This window comes from Uloborus diversus, chromosome 6, assembly GCF_026930045.1.
Source record: "Uloborus diversus isolate 005 chromosome 6, Udiv.v.3.1, whole genome shotgun sequence".
Lineage (NCBI taxonomy): Eukaryota > Metazoa > Arthropoda > Arachnida > Araneae > Uloboridae > Uloborus > Uloborus diversus.
Window position 1 is genome coordinate 126,283,897 of NC_072736.1, and position 18,807 is coordinate 126,302,703.

General features: G+C 35.1%; 1 protein-coding gene across 1 annotated transcript in view; it reads left to right on the forward strand.

The window, feature by feature from the left end:
• The window catches only part of LOC129224974 (protein dead ringer homolog), a 163,526-nt gene that overhangs the window by 115,434 nt on the left and 29,285 nt on the right, over positions 1–18,807 (forward strand). The window contains exons 4-5 of the mRNA XM_054859522.1: positions 632–966; positions 2,817–2,966. Coding sequence (XP_054715497.1) covers positions 632–966; positions 2,817–2,966 — 485 coding nt within the window. The remainder of the gene's footprint in view (positions 1–631; positions 967–2,816; positions 2,967–18,807) is intronic.

The window sequence follows — 18,807 nt, forward strand, 5'->3', positions numbered from 1 at the left end:
TTTTGTCAAATCAATGAACGGTTAGTTCCTTTTAGTTGATTGTTTTTAAGGTTAGGCTTCAAAACATTTCTTATATGAATTGGAATCATCGATATCTTTTTATATACAAATCCAAAAAAGAAACGAGTAGAAAATGTTGTGTTTGTCCACTAGTTAGACATGCTTTTTTGTCGCTGCACCATTTTTTATTTAAACAACTCAAAAGACCTGAAACAGAACCGCAAAAGTTCTCATAATTTTTTTTTTAAATTGTCGAATATCAGCAAACATATTGTTACACATTGTGTACAAGTACTTTATAAATAAAATATAAGTGATTGCAGTATTATTTTCTATTCATTATTTAATTTGTTAAATATATATTTGAAATAATATTTCTTTGCATTGCTTTTGAAATTAATAAATGAATTTTATCTTCTATAAGGAGGTTCTTTATTCCTGGCCAATATGGTGCTTTTTATAGCCATTAAAAAGTTTTTGAATCCAAAACTCTATATTCTTTAGCACATGCCCTCCCCCCCTCCACCCACGCCTCTAAAATGTTAGTATGCATTCGCCCCTTTCAATGAAGTCTGTTGCAACGGGATTTTACCGTATTTGGTAGATACTTAAAATTATTTTTCTCTTTCAGGTACATGAAATACCTCTACGCATACGAATGCGACAAAGAAAAGTTAAGTTCCGCCGAAGAGCTGCAGGCAGCCATCGACGGCAACCGACGGGAGGGCCGGCGGTCCAGCTATGGCACGTATGCCGACGTTGTGCCCGGCCGCAGCCACCCCCCACAACTCAACTCGCCCCTCAGCCTCGTGTCCCGGCACATGAACGGACACGCTTCGAACCATGGGGGCAGGGGCTCCTCCTCCCCTCTCCAGCTGGCCTACTACCCTCCGCACAGCAGCGCGCCTCTCAACCTGGCCTCCTCGCACGAAAACGGCATCTATGGGAATCACGCACTCTCCTCAGGTGAGCACTTTTTGTCGCTGTCGCTCGGGGTGGCTTTCATTCGCAATGTCTCTGTCCTTAACTGCCCCATTCCGTGAAAAAGTGTTGTCGCAATTATTGGCAGAAAACTGACGGATAGCTCTTAAAAGAGTGCTAAGTTATCCAAGTTTGAGAAACACCAATGATAAAAACCATTTAAAGTGAACTACTACCTGGTTCACAGTAATACTGCCGATTTGGGTCACTTTGAACTATTTTAAAAATGGGTTCTAAAATTAACTAGTTTGGTAAAGCTAGTGCAACTTTGGACCAGAACAATACAATGGTGAAATGTTTTAAAAATCTTTATTTTGATTTTCTAGCATCACATGATTTCTCTCATTTACTGCATTGCTTAGAATATGACATTGTATACGATGAGAGAGTTCCACAACTTCAAATCAGCCTAGTTTCCCACTAAATTCAGAATTATTGGATTTTACAATACAATAATAAATTAGGTATAAGGTTGCAAACTTATTTTGAAATAGAATGAATATAGAAAACTGGTATTTTATAACCTTACCAGCGAGTGTAACACTGGACTTTCATTTTTTTAAAGCCAAATGTGTGAAAGGAAAATGAAGCGTTGCAAAGTTTTTATTGGTGTTACGTATGTAAGGTGTTTAAAACATCAATTTATTTATATCAAACCCTGGGCTTGAAACATTATGGTAGATTTTTTTTTTTTTTTTTTTTTCAAGCCGTTAAGTCCAGTGTTTCCCAAAGTTGCCTTGGGTGCAGCAGAGAGAGGCGGAAGGTGGCGCGAAGTGTCCATGGTATCATTGTGTATGTATAGTAGGGATGGCCTAGGTTACCGTAAGAAAATTCAAATTCTTGGGGGGTGCAGCGTGTTGGGAAAGTTTGGGAATCTCTGGCTTAGTCCAGTTAGCATATTTGTACACATCACAAAAAATGCCTGTAACTCTTTTCATACGTTCAAGACGCATAAAATCATAACTATCTTTACAAATTATCGTCTTATTTAATGGATTAGTTAGTTATCTGTTTATTAATTTTAACATTGTGGGGGTAAAAGTTCAAACTGATCACATTTAAGTGCAGCTATTCTATACAAGTTGCAACTAAAACATGGTGCAAAATCCGAACTGAGTCAGTCAAATCTTGAAATTTGTTGGAGTTAGTTCTTTTTCAATGCGAATTATGTCACTAGTCATGTTCCAATTCCCCTTTTCAAAGAATAATCAATATCTATACGACAGCTATAAGAAGAACTACTTATTTATAACACTATAGCTTTCTCTTATTTCGAACTAAGTCCCTTCAAGAATGAAAGTTAATTAGATGACAAATGAAATTTTTCTTTGTCGATAATTTTTTCTACTACCTTTCTCATATTTTTCTCATGTTTTGCTTCTGCATGATAATAGTGATTACTACACACAATAAGAGTTTTCTTTTTTCCATGGCAGAATTAGCAATTCGCCATATGCATGTTACTGTTATCAACGTTTCAAACAGATGCCTATATAAGTACTTTCATTTTTGCGCTAGGAATAGGGCAAAGAATTTGTAGTTCTTGACATAGCAATTTTTTTTTTTTTTTTAATATTTGATATTCTGCAAATTCGGTTGCAGTTCCACAAAAGTTTTGGGAGTTTTTCCAACATACTTACGGCTTAGGTCTTGGTGATGTCAGCAGATATTGTATCTCCTCTAAACGCTAGCTTTGATTCAGTTGCTTCATTTAATATGACTTTCCAGATGAATTAGAATTTTATTGGTTTTATATTAGTGTCCTGTCTTCAAATGTGTCCAACAAGCATTATTCTGTTTTATTACTAAATTTAATGGCATCAATTTCTTTATAGGTTTTGTACAATTCGGTGTCGTGCCTCCTCCAGAATCCTACTCTAATTCCACCAAAGATTTTTCTAAGGTGCCTTCTCCAGATTTCGACCAAAATAATTCACCCAAAGATTTATCTAAGGACTCTTCTTATAAAAATGGCCGAAGAAGTAGTAAGTGAAAAAGTTTCTGATGCGTTGTTCAAAAAAAAATGAAAGAATTATGTTTTGTTTAGCAAGCATTTGATGTTTTTCTTAGTTTAGTTGAAGATGGAAGTGTCATCTAAAATTTTCTTAGCTGTCTCTTGTCTTTGGTGACATGGCCAAGAAATATCTGATTTGTGTGGTTGGGATCAGCTTACTTGCCAACGGGGCAGTTTCATAGATTTTTATTATACATAAAAAATGGACATGCAGCTATTTACTCAGTGCACGGTTCTTGGCATGATCCACATGGTTCCGTGGACCTGCGTACTATAGTTTTAAATGTGCCAAAATAGAATGATGTTGTTTATTTTTTTCTTTGATTATTTTAGCACATTATAAAAATTGAAGAAGGATTAGTGTGCAGTATATAGGAATTAAAGTTGATTGGTTTTTAGTACTTTTGGGCTGATTTTCTTCTGATTGGACACCAACTTTTAGGAGGACCTGGCCAACACTTTGGCTTGACCGGGTGCTGTATTTGTCTATTGCAGTTCGATGAATATTTCCTTATGCAATGATTGTCCTAAATATTTTTCAATAAGCCAGGGTTTTAAGCAAATTTGCTAACTTTTTTTGGCTATTTAAATCATTACACACAAGAAAGAAAGTGGCTGTTTGTGATTTTTTTTTTAAAGCTGCCATTTGTACATCACGGCATCACGAGGTTTCTATCATTTTTATAACTGTGGGACGAAATATTTCTGGAGCTTCCAAGAAGCATTCGAGAGAAACTTCCAAATCCCAGTCACTTCAGAATGCTTGGATGATACAATGAGCTGTGTACAGTGTTGTCAACTTGTTTTCTAAAATAAAAAGTATAAAACGGCCCTGATAACCTTACGGAGTACCGCATTAGACCTCCTTAGCTACTTTTAAATTCAAATATGGTAAAAAAAATTAAGTTGTCCAAAATTAATCCACATTGTCCAAAGTTCACCCTAAATAATTGTACTGATTTTCATTTAAAAAAAAAGTATAACATGAGAACCGTCTTTTTAGCCTTGTCATACAAGGCTAGGACTGGGGTAGAATGGCTTTTATTGAATGTCCTGTATCCAACGGTACCAGTATTGACCTGGTAGATATTAGCTGTCCGGTAGATAGGGCTACAGACAGGGTTGCCAGATTTAAGAACAGTAAATACGGGACAGGTTTCTAGAAGTGGAAAAAAAAAGGGGGGGGGGGGGTATTTTTGAGGTTGCGGTCAATTACTGGGTAATTTTAAGGGGTGCTTTCCGACGTAGAACGTCTCTTCCTGATAAATCTGAAAAATTCAATCGCTAAAGAGCATTAAACTTTACAAACTGTCGCCGATCAAAGTATAAAAATCGTTTTCATTGTGATTGACGACGCATGCGCAGTGATATATTTCCAGCATTACTCAATGAGCAAAGAGGAAGCAATCATTCGGCTCCTCATGGTCTGCCGCCAAAACAAAAACCAAATTAAAACGGAAATAATTTTTGCGTTTGCTGCCACATGATTTTCTTATTGCTCTTTATTACACATTTCATTGTAATACTTTATTTTTTTTCCCATTAAAATGATGTCTCGTTTTGTAAAATATTGCTATTAGCTTGAGTACGGGACTTTAGCCGTCCCATATGGAAGTTCCCCGGGACGTGGGACACTTTTTCAAAATACGGGACTGTCCCTTGAAATCCAGGACGTGTGGCAACCCTGGTTACAGACGCGCACAGGTTTTAATGGTATAAATTTAATATTTTGCAATTGAAGCAAAGGGGTGTAAGAACATTAAAAAATTTAGAGAGAAACTCTCTTTTGTTTCAGAGTAGAAGTTGGTAATAGTAGCCCTAGTGGGTACTGCTATACAGCATGGTTTAGAAAAACCTTTCAATGAAAATCCACCTAGGGTTTGAATTTCGCGCTCATTTTATTCAATATCTTAAAAAGTCAGTTTACATGCCCCTGGTAGCAGAAACAGCGCTGCTACATGTGTTGCAGATTCTTGGAAAAAGCTGCAGACTATTTTTCAGTTGGAAAAGAAATAAACTTAAAATTTCTAAAGTGAAACAAACCTTAAATTTTTAGCTAATGAAGATTTGTACAGTATTTCCTGTTAAGTGCAAACCATAGGTAGCATGTACTTGTACTATTAGCATCTAATTAATTATTTTTAAGCATTTATCGTTACCGATTTAGATTTTATGACTAATCTAAATGTTGGTTTATTTTGAAGACTTCTTAAAATATATTTTTGATCTGCGTTGCAGACTGCTAAAGCAAATTATGCTTCTAGGTTCATATCTTTGCGCACTGTCTCACTTGTGTGTTTAGTGCGCAAGTCGCTTAACTTCGAGTTAAGCGATTTGAAATAAAATATTCGTATGTCATTCGTGTGAGGTCAACGATTATTATTTCTTTATCAATATCATTTTCAGCAAGATTGAGTTAATGAAATTCGAATACATGTAAAACTTCCCGGAATGTGTCCCAATAACAACTTTAAAGAAGTCCTTCTAGATTAAAGAAATAATATGTACGAATTAGAAAGCTGAATTGTATTATGTAAATGTTATTCTTTGTGCCTCAAATGCCGACAGTGTAGAAACCCTTTAACTTCGTAAGCGGTTAACTTCAAGAAACAAATTCAAGCAGGCGGCTTATAACAGTCATGGTTTTTGGCTCCATAACATGCAGATTTCGGAAGCAATGCGATTTGTAACGCAGCTTCTAAGCCAGGATCGTCTCACACTCTTTGATATCCTTGGTTGAATTTGCTCACTGTTACATGCTTCCCTTCGAGATTCTAATCATGTGCAGCATAACGAAAACCATTGTAAATGATTAGTGATCTGGAAGCTTAATAAGATAAATAGTTGAGCGTTGGAAAATAACCTCGACCGATTTAATGCGAGGGAGGTTCTAAAAGGAATGTGACTTGATGAATGCAACGTTGATTTCAATAATAAATTTATTTCTGAACTTTTCCGAATCGTTGTGGATTAAAAAAGAAAAACTAAAAGTCAGTAGCGTAGCAACAAAATTTTCATGCGGGAGGGGAAGGGGACATAGGAAATTTTTCGAAATTAAACTCCGAAAAGTGCAGTTTTAGGCCCTTGAATGTGAGTTCATCCCTAAGTTTTGTTCCTTCATTGAAGAGGGGGGGATTTCTCCCCTTTTCTCCCCCCTTGGCTACGCTTCTTTTGAAAGCTAAGTTTTCGCAATGTTAATGTAATTTCATTTCCTAATTTTTCGCCGATAAATTACTCCCCCCTCCAAAACCATTCATACCAGTTATGCCCAACCTTTTTTCTGCCCGAGGGCCGCATCTTATGTTAAGATGATTCTTTCAGGCCAGCCTGAACACAGATAAAATTAAAAAAAAAATTTTTTTCTAAATAACGTAGGTAAACATGGAAAAGAAAGAAAATTACAAGCCAAATTATTGTTATCATTTCTTGACGCTTATTTTATCTATGCGGAGTTTGCATTTGTCTTCGAGTGTAACCAGTTTCGGATATCAGGTTCCAAATTTTATGACAGTGTGACTAATCAATGTTTTCGATTTGTAACTTTAAACAAAACTAACAGGGCCTTTGGGGTCTGTTGCACGGGCCGCATATGGCCCATGGACTGTAGGTTTGCCACCACTGATATATGCAATAGCAGTTAAAGAGGAGGAATTGTATTGTTTTCACACTATAAGTTTCATATTGTGGGAAAGACTGTTTTACAGAGATTCGTAATAGCTATATCGACAATTGAGAAATAAATAATCATTATCCGCTTTTACCAGATGTCTTTACATCCAAAAACTCACATTTTTGAATTGAAAAGGGGGTTCTTGGAAACCCCGAAACAAGTGTATTCAGTAATTTCTTCGTTTGTGCTAAACAACGTTGGATAATTTCCTGTTATATGGACGATGTTACAAACGAAAACATGTGTTCTACGAGAATCTCGTTAATTATCACCAATATCGGGACGCTTATTACTAAAGAAAAAAAAAACGTTATTTTCTTTTGGCATCAAAGTTGGCGAAACATCACGAAAATAACGACAAAGTATAGCCAAAAAAACGCTTGGCTATTTCAGTGCAAACAAGAGTACCATAGTAATTTGGTGACCACTTGGTGTAGTCAGGTGGTGCGTCATAAAGTGGTCACCAATTTGTGTCGTTACTCTTGTTTGCAAATTAGAAAAGAGGCATTTGCATACATGTTGATTTTTAGCATTTAGAATGTTTCACATATTTTATTATAAATAAATAAATAAATGAAACATCAGATCCAACATTTAAGAAATTCTGAGTGTGCTTTTTTTCGTCTGTTTCCCACATTTAATTTAAAATGCAAAGCTAGAAAGTAGCTGATAAAAGAAAAATATAATAGATCTTGATGGTTCGAGATGACTTAAAGTACGGATTTCCTTTGCGTAGTTTTCAAAACCCATAAGCATAAAAAATCCTCAATAGTCATCCTTTAATCAATACTGTTCGGTTTGAATTATTTATGAAGTGTGAAATGAAAGCAACAAGTTCAACGACTGCAGTGGAAATAATTTTATACTACATTTATAAAAGCTTTTCCATGTAGTATATCCATCTCGCAGAAGAGACTTTTTCTGAGATTTCTGTGTCGGAAAAAGTTTATTTAGTCGTTTAAATGATAATCGAAAAAGAAAAAACTATTGGAAGGCAGGTACTTGAAACATCGAGATAAGTGGAATGATTCTGTTAGGCAAAAAAATATGCAGTCGATGATATTATTACGCACGTTTATGTTTGACAATTTTGAGATAAGCAGAAATCGAAGTAAGAATGTCATTATATCAAGGGTCTGTTGCATTCTGGTAATGAACTGAGAAAAATATGGTCTGATTTTAAAAATAATTTCACAAAAAACAAATTCGCAACTCCAGAGCTCGAATACGCTACCTTGCAGTGATTAACAATTCTAAAGAAAAAGGTAAAACATTCCATTCCACTTGTTTTCTTTGGGGTAAACTACAGGCTTCAGACAGTTTGTGGTGAAATGTAATCTCAGAAGAATAGAAAAGAAAACTTCCCACAAACACGATGAAAAATTACTGCCATTCACTAAGCGTCAATAAGCGTATAAGTTACGGCATGTGTTTGTTTTACCTTTTTCATCCACCATTAGACGGTGGCTGCAGCGCCCTCTATAATTTATTGGAGTTGTGAATATATAAATAAATAGAATTATTCTATTTCTACGTTTTTTATTTATCGTTGGCCAAATTTACGTTATTTTATAGTTATACATTGGCAACAAATGCTTTTGTGTTATTGTTTTTCCGAACATGGATATGAAAAAGCGAAGAAATTCTAAAATTTCGATATCAATATTTTCAAAACGTTTTCTTCTTATTAATTAGAACTAAAGTGTGATTATCATTCATAAATTTTAAATACCCTTTGCTACCGTACGTGATCGCGTTACGAATAGGGCTTAATTTCTACCATAAGAAATGCGGGAGCCCTAAAGTTTCCACATCTTATTTCTATGAGTATAAGTTGACCTAGCCAAGTGCTGGAATTATTGCAGTATATCTCCGATTATCCGACTTTCAATTAACCGAACTAGCCAGTATCTGAACACGTTATTCCTTCTTATTTTATGCAACTGAGAACACAAATCCAAAAACATCCCACTATGTATGAGATAATAATTTTTAATATCCTTTGCTACTAACTGTACGTAATTGTGTTACAAACAGGGCTTAATTTCTCCCAAAAAAGTACAGGAGCCCTCAAGTTTCCACAACTAGTTTTTATGTGTATATAGCCTGAATTTCGTCTAAAATATTAAAACTTACATAAAATTGAAAAGAAGCGTAGAAACCCAGCTCCCGTGAGCACCATGTAAATGAAGCCCTAGTTACAAGTCTTGCTAATAGTTATGGCATATGACAGTGGCGTACCTAGCATGCGTGACATCCGGAGCGGTAATTTGTGACGTGACCTCCCCCCCCCCCTTCTACAAACGTAAAAAAAGAAAAAAAATCTAATAATAAGGAAACAAAATAAATAAATAAAAGGTTTTAATGCTCTACGCAAACATGAAATTCATACAATTTTCAGATACAATTAGATTTGTGTACAACGAAATTTTAAGTGGGTTAATGTACAAAAAAATAAGTAAAGACTGTGAACTTTTTTTGAATAACTTGCCCTAGACGAGTATGTGCAGGGCCGTCCCGAAGTTAAAACAAGAAGGAGGTGCATGAAATTGAAAGAGTCTCTTATTTATTTCAAACGTATCTTAAGCACAAGGAAAGATAATGGTTTTCCGTTTTTTGGTTTAAGAGAAATTCACTATTAGGTCTAAGTATTGACAATATGGACCTAATTCGGAATACCTATAATATTGACAATGTGATATGGAGTATGGGAGAAGGGATTCGGGGACCTCCGGGAAAATTTTCAAACTTGTGGTCTTAAAAATGCACTTTAGCTTCATTTTTCAAAACTTTCACTATTACTTTGAGCGACACCCCCCAGACGGGTGACACCCGGAACGGATCGTCCCCCCCCCCTCCCCGACCCATGCCACTGCATATGAGTTTATCGTACTCAGGACGTATAAAAAATCTTTCATAAAGTCAAAGAAAATTTAAAATAGGAAACCGTTTAGCTGGCGGCGTATCATGCTGTTTGATTAACAATTATTTTGTCTCATATATCCAGATTTCGAGACGAGCGCCTTCCGCAGCCTCATATGAGTGGAACTCAATTACCGGGGGTGTGCGGGCGGATGTCTGGGCTTAATCATCTGTGTATAAAAAGCAGTCTGTTTTTCTTCGCTAAGCCGCTTATATATTCGCCATAAACTTTTTATTTCTGGCAAAAATCGTGCGCGGTGACCTCTTTTAGATATTTATAAGCGTTTTGTTTGCTTTAAGCTACGCAAGTCAAATGTTTACGTTTCTGTGATACGATCACAGTGCGAAATACTGTGTTTATACAGAAGAGGAAGTTTATTCGACAATTTTTCATTTGTACCTGCGCCCCCCTCTCTGCGTATTTATGGGATGGCTCTCACAAATTTAGTGCTCCGAATGCTCATCTTTAACGAAGGAAATGACTATTTTATCACTGTATGTGTTGGCAATCATGGTTTCTGCGCTCTAATTTTGGTCCTTGATATTTCGTCTCAAATAAAGTCGGGCAATCGAGGTTGTGTTCGTCACAGGGCCTTGCTACCTGCACCAACTTAGCCGGTGCTGGAATGGTTGCAGTATAGCTCCGATTATCCAAATTTCAAGTAACCGAACTGTCCAAATATCCGAACACGTTATCCCTTCTTATTTTATACTGCTTAGAACACAAACCCAAAGAATATCCCCCTTGTATGAGATAATAAGGAACAAATGCTACAGTTTTTCACAATGTTATGTATTTTTGAAAATGAAACTGTGTTTTCTTGTTTAGTCGCTGGTTACTCACTACACTCAGGGCCGCCAAGAGCTACGATGGGCCCTTTGTCAGATTGGTCACTGGTCCTCTTCTTCTCATAAAACTTAAAAAACATTATGCTACTCCAATTCCGAACCAGACACTTAGTTTCTGACGAGGTTGACATGACCTTTCGTCTTCCCAAAATACACTACATCTCTTTGTCTTTTGACTTTCAACTGAAACTACCGTAAATTTCTGTGAAGACTTTCAATTATCACTGCCCCCTCCCCCAATATATTAATGATTTAGTTTTTCTTGTGTTTTTTAAACTTTAAACAAGTATCTTCCCTGAACTTACATTCTGATATTTTCTTCTATGAACTGACATTGGTTGTTAATTTTAACTGACCAATACTTTCATGCAGTTAGCTTGGTTTTGGTAAAATTTATCAAATAATTGATTTTCAATTATGATACTCCCTTGTCAATAGAAACTTAACCTTCCACTTCAGATGCAGCTCAAAATAAAACTGATTTGTATGTAAAATGAACTGCAATTGCACATGTTTAGAAACTTCAAAACTTTCATCTGCATTATCCTTCAAATAAATGAAAATGATCCGCAAATTACATTTACTTCGCACAGTTGGTATTGATACATCATCATCTGTCAGTACAATGTTATTGAGAATAAAATGCTATTTTTAATCAACGCAATTATGCAGTTATTTTCCCACAAATTTTTATTTATTTCAGCTTATCCGGTAAACATAATTATAAATTACTATGCCTTCTTTTTTCATTAACATAAAACCCGCTTCACTTGAGGTCATACGGCTACTCCTAGTCTCTCCACGACATCAGACGATATTTATTGAAAGGGGGCTGGCCATTTGTCATTCCAGCATGTGTCTTTCCTCGGTAATGGATTGCAGGAAATCGCTCGTTCCCCTCCCCTTCCCTTTCCTAATATAAAAGGTAGCCAGTGATCACTTCATACTAGATTTGAAGTGAATTGTGGCTCTGTCTTCCTCACAAAAATAATGAAGATTAAGTCGATTTCGACACGGTTGTGACTCTCCCATCTCCATTGTTTCAGCTTACACTTCTTTTCGGAGTCGGATCCGTTGCTTTTTCTGCATAAAAGATGATGGAGGCCTTAAGTATGCATTAGGAATATCCAATAAGAATGTATTTATACGCCAAAAATATGGAAAATTAGCACGCATCTGACTAAAGAGGGTTTGTTGCAACTGGCGTGACAGGAAAATTATCATTATTATTATTTGTTTGCTTTTTTTTTTTTTTTCATTTATAGCCCATTCAAGAACATAATGCAAGGAATCAGCTGGTAAACAAATGTGTGTACATTATAGTTATTACCTATTATTAGTTCATTGTTAAATGATGTTTTTCAAGAATGCCGAAGTTTCCACACACATACTCTGAAAATAAAAATAATGAAACAATTGTATGGGAAAACGACTAGTTAAAGCGAGCCAAAAAAAGAAAATGGTAATGAAACTTATTAGTGAGCTGCAGTTAGTAATTTTCACAATATTGCTTCCAAACCTTGATAATTGTGATAACCTTGATAATGATGTGAACCTTATTATTTTTCTTGTTAATCCTTTTCTATTTTTTACCAGAGTGAAAAGAGCGCGTGTCCGATCCTTTGCATGCGCCAGAAAAAAAGTTTTTGCTCTCTCCTGTAAAATTATCATCATGTGAGTTCCGTCCTTCTGGCTCTGAGGCATGGAGTTGTGGACTAGCGAAAAAAAAAAAGCGTTTGCAAATCGCAATTCTTATTTGAAACCACACCAGATATACCTAGGCGATACATTAATATTCAATCAGTAACATTCTTTAACTTCACATCTTTCCTCTTCATTTTGTTATTGAATGAAATGTTTGGAACCTGTAGTTTTTAATACACATATTACCAGGGCCGCCGGGAGGATATGTCAGCCAATGTTGGAAAGTGGAAAACTCACCTCTTAAAGGGGCCCAGGTCGGATAGTGTAGATGGCAGAGGTTAGGGTTATGATGGAAAGGGCTGCATACTACCAAAGAAAAAGATGTCACGTTTTGAGAAAAGTTATAAATGGTCACAATCCTGCCCCCTCCCTCAATTTTTATCATTTGCAGTTCTCTGGATAACATAAATTATTACTCGATACCGCCACATAGACGAAGATTTTGCATATTTTTTCCCCTTTTGTATATACTTGATTGGCGATCAACTTTGACCCACATATTCCAGGCAAAGAAGTCGCTTGGGCCTCACGCGTTGTAAACAAATCAGAACACCATCCCATCGGAGACGTGTTTGGGAGGACACTTATTTACGATCGGTTTAATTTCGAGCTGTGCGGCGTCCTTTTCGGCGGCTTCACCTAGCCGAACATTTTCGCGATTTACGTCCAATTTCACGTCATGTTTACGAGCGCGGTGCCACGGCAATGGGATGAAAAACTTCGCTGGAGGCGGAATGCCTCCTCTCTCTTTCTTCGCCATCTTAGAGGGACCTTAATGCTTTAGAATCTTTCCATTTAAAGCAAGTAAGGACGGGGTCCTTCGTGCCTATTTTAAGCTTGCTTATTTGGTTTTCGCTGCAAAAAAAAAAAAAAAAAAAAAAACCGCGAAATTCCAATATTTCCACATTGTTAGTATCAGTGGCGCACACAGGAATTTTTCAAGGTGAGGGTCCAGAGATAAAACTCCAATTTTCATATAATACCCCAATAAACCGTCAAACATATTCACTTGATTTTTATCGATTCTCGAGAACAAAAGACAGTAAAAAAAAATTAATATGAATTTTGACAGCTTGAATTCAAATTATGTTTTTCGCAATCACGTGTTTTTTTGCGTATGTGCAGGCATGTGTGTGTGTGGGTATGTGCGTATGTAGGTGTGTGTGTTTGTGTCTGTGTGCAGGCATGTGTGTGTGTGTATATGGGTATGTTTGTGTATGTGTGTATATATGCGTATGTGAGTGTGTGTGTGTAGGCATGCGTGTAGGATATGGACGCAATCTGGAGAAGGTTTTCGCTAGAAGAGCAGCATCGTGAGGCAGGGTGGTAGGAAAAGGAGGGTGGGACCATGTCTTTGATCTTTCACTTTAGCCGCTCTTGGCTAAAGGAGGGGGGAAAATGACCGTCTCTGACGTCATCCTGGAAGCACTGACTTGCTTGTTTCCATTGCTCAATATTGGTTTGCATCTTCAATTTTAATTTTTCGCCTCGCGCTATTTATCGCACGAACTCCCCGGGGCATGAAATTTCAAACGAACAGGAGAATTTTTCATAATTGATCTAAATTCTTTTTCAAAAATTGCTACAGTGCTTCAAATTCCATTCATTAATTCTTAGTTTTATGTGGCGTTATTATGTGGTTTCAGTTTGGAGAATCTATATCTTTCCCACTATACTTGTAATATATAATTTACAAATGTAATTTTTTATGATTTAATTACGGGCGGTAGTACTTGAACAATGTCCATTTTAAATATATTTTTTTTAAAAAGGAAGAAAGGTTGTTTTATAGTACATATAATAAATTTCCGAAATAGTGATTAATGAAACGTCATGTTGTGTCAATTTCGGAGAAAACTTATTTTTTTCCTCTATTGTTGTACATTTATTCGTATATTCTACAGATACAAATGTTTTGAATTGTCGTCATTTATATTTATTAGATAATTCGCGAGCGCGCTGTTATCAGAAATATCTGTTTGAAATTATAGTATGGGTTCAAAAATGTTTCATAGGATAAGAGATCTCTTAATACTGGAGTTAATATTGAAACATTATGTGGTTTAAGTTTCGAAGAATCAATATTTTCACTAGCTGTTTTATTTATTTCGCAAATGTAAATATTTCATGAATTAATTTTAGCAACAGTACTTGAAAATTTCTATCTTAAATGAACTGTTAAAAAACAAACAAAAAAAATCATTTGATAATGAACTTTATGGGGTGTCAGTTTCGGAGAATACATATTTTTCCCTCTAGAGTTGCGCATATATTCTCTACAAATGCAAATATTTCAGTATATGTATTTATTATAGCTTATTTCATTTATTTGAATCAAAATCGTCAGTAATTACATAGCTAATCATATTTTGAATGTTCATCATTGGTATCGATTTGAAAAGTCACAGCCAACAGTTCTTGGAAATATCAGTTTAAAGTAAAGGTTTGTTCTTAAAAATATTTCATAGGATAATATTTTATTGGAGTTATTAGAGAAACGTTATGTAACAACAAGACTATGATATTCCGTACTTATTTATCTGTAGTTAATTTAATATTTTGCAAAAAGAATACTTTACTGCATTTATTGTAGTCATTTATGTACACAGCTATTTGCATTTTGAATCAATATAGTTACAAAATTTTTCCATTATACACGAGTAATTGCTTTTAAAAAGTTTCATAAGCTATCTAATTTCTTTCATAAAAAACGTATAAATGAAGTACCATGTGGTAATCAGTTTCTGAGTATTTGTATTTTTCCCTCTATGTTAATATATATATATTATAAATGTAAATATATAACTATTTTGAACTAATATAGTTGCTATACATTATTAAATTCAATGATTATTCATTGATAAATTCGTTTTTCCCTTCATAATTAATATTAATTTATTATATTATTAATAATGATTCTTTCTCTCTTCTACAATTTTTTGAAGATAAACTTTAAAGTAAATGAATAATTACTTTCGCTTCCAAATCAGGAAAAGATTATTTGTAGCAGTTAACGAATTTAATGACTCAAATAGATTACCATTTTTTTCTAATAAAATTATTTTAAGTTAAATTCAAACTTGGTTTAGTTTCATAATAATTATAGTTTGAAGTCAATCATGATCAAGTTTTGTTCTTCCATTTTATTCGAATTCAAAGTTATTCTCGTAAAATATGGGTGACACATAAACACTAGTATCAAAGACTGTAAATTAAGACACAAAGGCTTATTATTTTTTTTTTCCAAATTATGCTTTTACGTCCAAAAATAGGACCGAAGCAATGCCATTTCCTATTGAAATCGCCTTAAGCTGCTCCGCGAGTGCTTCCGTTGCTACGTCACCAATTTCATTCCCCCACACCCTGTTTCAAGAGATGGTCCAACCCGAAGGAGACTGATCGTGAGGCCGGGCGACGGTGGTGCTGCAGAAGGAGGTGGGGGGGAAATAAAATCATAGGAACATCAAAACTGTCAAGTCAGAACAATAAGTAATCGTGATTGCTCAAAAATAATTAAATAAATAATTATCACTAATTAATAATAAAATATTAATAAAAAATATTTAATTAAATTACTAGAAAGCAAAAGTTGTTGCATTTACTTTTCTCATTATTTTAAAATGAAAACAGCGAAGCAAATTCAAGTACAGAAGTACCAAGTCTGGAGACAAAGAAAATTCTCATTTCAGTAAGTAATTACAAAACTAAAAATATGATTATTTCACTATATTCACTTCCAGTCACCAGTCTGCCTCTGTAGGCTTACAAAAAATATCGTAGAATAAAAGCTAGTTTTCTAGTTCGTTTTTCGATTTTACTTATAACTTCTTCTGTGTGTGATGATGACAATGCTTGAACTCATCTCAGTACAAAAACACATTAAACGTTCATAATACACAGTACTCCTTAAGTGTGTTTTTAGCTTTCTCAAAGTCAAGAAAGATCTCTCGATTGTGCAATTCGTTATACTAATAGGATAAGTGCACATTTAAACAAAACTGTTTTAAGAATAGAAGTTTCTTTTTTCACTTATTAAAACTGAAATTATTGTTATTTTTGTTTGGAAATATTTTACGTAGAAAATACATAGAATCGGAATTAATCGAAAAAAAAAAATGCAAAAGCTATGGGAGGGGTCCGGACCCCCTGGACACCTTCCTTGTGTGCGCCACTGGTTAGTATTGACTCCAAAACGGATTTTCTCAAATATCTCGAAAACTCATTTTTGCTGATACTGTCGTTTACCAGCCCATGCCAGTAAAGCACTGGCTTAGGGGTTTTTCTGGGAAAAATAAATCATGTTGGGCAACTTTAGGTATTGTTTCCCAAGAGTTTCGCTTTCATTTTTTGCGCTCCAGTTACCATGATTTTAACTTGTATTTTTTCTGGAAAAAAAAGGAAACTATTTATTCTTGATAACTTAGTGTTTGGGGTGTGTTGCTTACAGAATAATTCGCTATCGTTTGACCTATTCTGTATTGAAAACCCTAATCCTTTCAATAAATCTCTTTCCAGTTAAAAAATGTTAATAATGCTTTGCGCTAAAATGTGAGTATAAAAAAAAAGTACATGAAGCACAAATTGTCACAAGACATTCTCTGCTATTGCAAATTGCCGGTTCACGGCTGAAATGGAGCCCCATCGTCAGTACAAAAAGTGCTTACTACTTTCTTGTTGTGTGTGGTGTACTTTTTGCAACGTTCCATTTACTGAAATAAAAAAAGGTACTTCAATTTATCTATTCAGTACTTTAGGAACTATGTAACTCACAGGGCCCACATTTTTTCTCAATGCTACTTAAGGTGTTAACACTGTTATTCAACATTTATTTCACTTAGGCTGTATGCACATGACAACTGTTTCACATGGACGTTGATCACAATTAATTGTTCTAATCAATTAAAGAAAGAAAAATTGTCGGAATTTATTAAATTTAGTCTTTTTCCTACCCAAATCAATCTGCAATCCCTTGTAAAACGAGAAAAAGAGCTTTTTTAAAGTGTACCTGCAAAAAATATAAGTTTATATCAGGGTATGTCAATAACTTCTGGGGCCTCCCGAGCTAGGAGGCCCCTAGACCCGCCCGGTCTAGGGGCCTCCTAGCTCGGGAGGCCTAAGTCTCATGGTCCTAACGGTAACTAAGGCCGACGTGGAGGAACCTTTGTTAGAGTTCTATGTCTTTTTTTGAACATAGCATTTAAATATTTATATAAAACTTCCTAAGCATTTCTATTTTACTTTTTTTAACTAAAAGGTTTGGGGCTAGTTAGATGTATAAAACCACCCATGCATTTCTATTTCACTCTTTTAATTAAAAGATTTAGAGAGGGAAAAATGATTCATATTTGAAATGTATTGATTCCAAGAAGAAAATAAAATTTCTACGCTGAAATCTTTTCTTAAAACGTAAATTAATATTTATTCTGGTATCAGCCCACATAAAATATATTTCAGCAAACGTACAAATCGATGAAATGCGTTGCGTAGATCATAGCAACCAGTTTATATCGTTTAATTTTCTCTATTTTGGGTTTGAAGCGAGGAGGGGGGAAGGGAGTATCAGGTGCGATGTCGTCTCCTCCCAATGAAAAATGATATCAAAGCACCCCCTCTCTTTTGGCGGGATCAAGTCTATTTTGGTGCCCCTTTCTATAATGCGAATAAAAGGGAAGTGAAGGAAAAAAAAGATTCTCTGACTTTCGCTTGCCCTTGAAATCCTGAGGGGCCTCACTACTTTCATGCCCCGAAAAGGCCTTATTCGAAGGAAAGTGACGGAAGTCGCACCGCTTGCAAAAAAGCGTGCCTGCTTTTTGGTGCGGCATATTGACGATTACTGGTCATGGGTACCACTTCACTGTCCTGAGGATCGAGTTCCCTCTCTTAAAAAAGTCTGCGGTCGAATATCTTATTTTCATTTAATTAATATTATTATAATTATTATTATTATTGATTTTTTTTTATAATGCCAACACTTGGATTCCCTCCCCCCCCCCCCAAGATTTTGGGTTTTCAATAGAGACCTTGGTTTTTTAAGATTTTGTTCAAAATGCTTGAGTTCTTGGTTTATTCATGAAAGAGATACAGTTATTAAATATTTTATCAATAAAACGTAATGTTTTCACTAAAATGTAGTTTTTTGTCTAAGCAATCCCGAATGCTCGAGCAAAAGTTTTTAAAAGATTGCATAGGTTTAAAAAAAAAAAAAAAAAAAAAAAAACTTCTCTTTTCTACTCCTGGATGTTATTTCCTTCTTCATGTTGTTAAAAACTTTCCTGCTTATCCTGTACTATCTGTGTGGAATTGTATCAAGTCAAGATATTAACTTTTTTTTTCTTTTCAGTAGCCAAATTATAAACCGTTTTTAAAGAAATAGTTCCTAAGAAATAATTATTGAGAGGTCAATTTTAGTTTTTATTACCCCAATTCTTCTCCTTATCATTTTTGAGATTAATTATTGATCAACTACAAGTATAGTAGTTGAAAACAAAACTGTATAAAAATTCTTATTCACACGATCTCGGGAGTTCTTCCTCTCGATCTTGGGCATTTCATGAGCTTGCAACTGGTTTGGTACGCCCATGCCTTGGGTTTTGCAACTGGTTTGGTACAACATGGAGAACTATTCTTGATTTTTGAAAAATAATCAATGTATGACGTCTAACCGCTG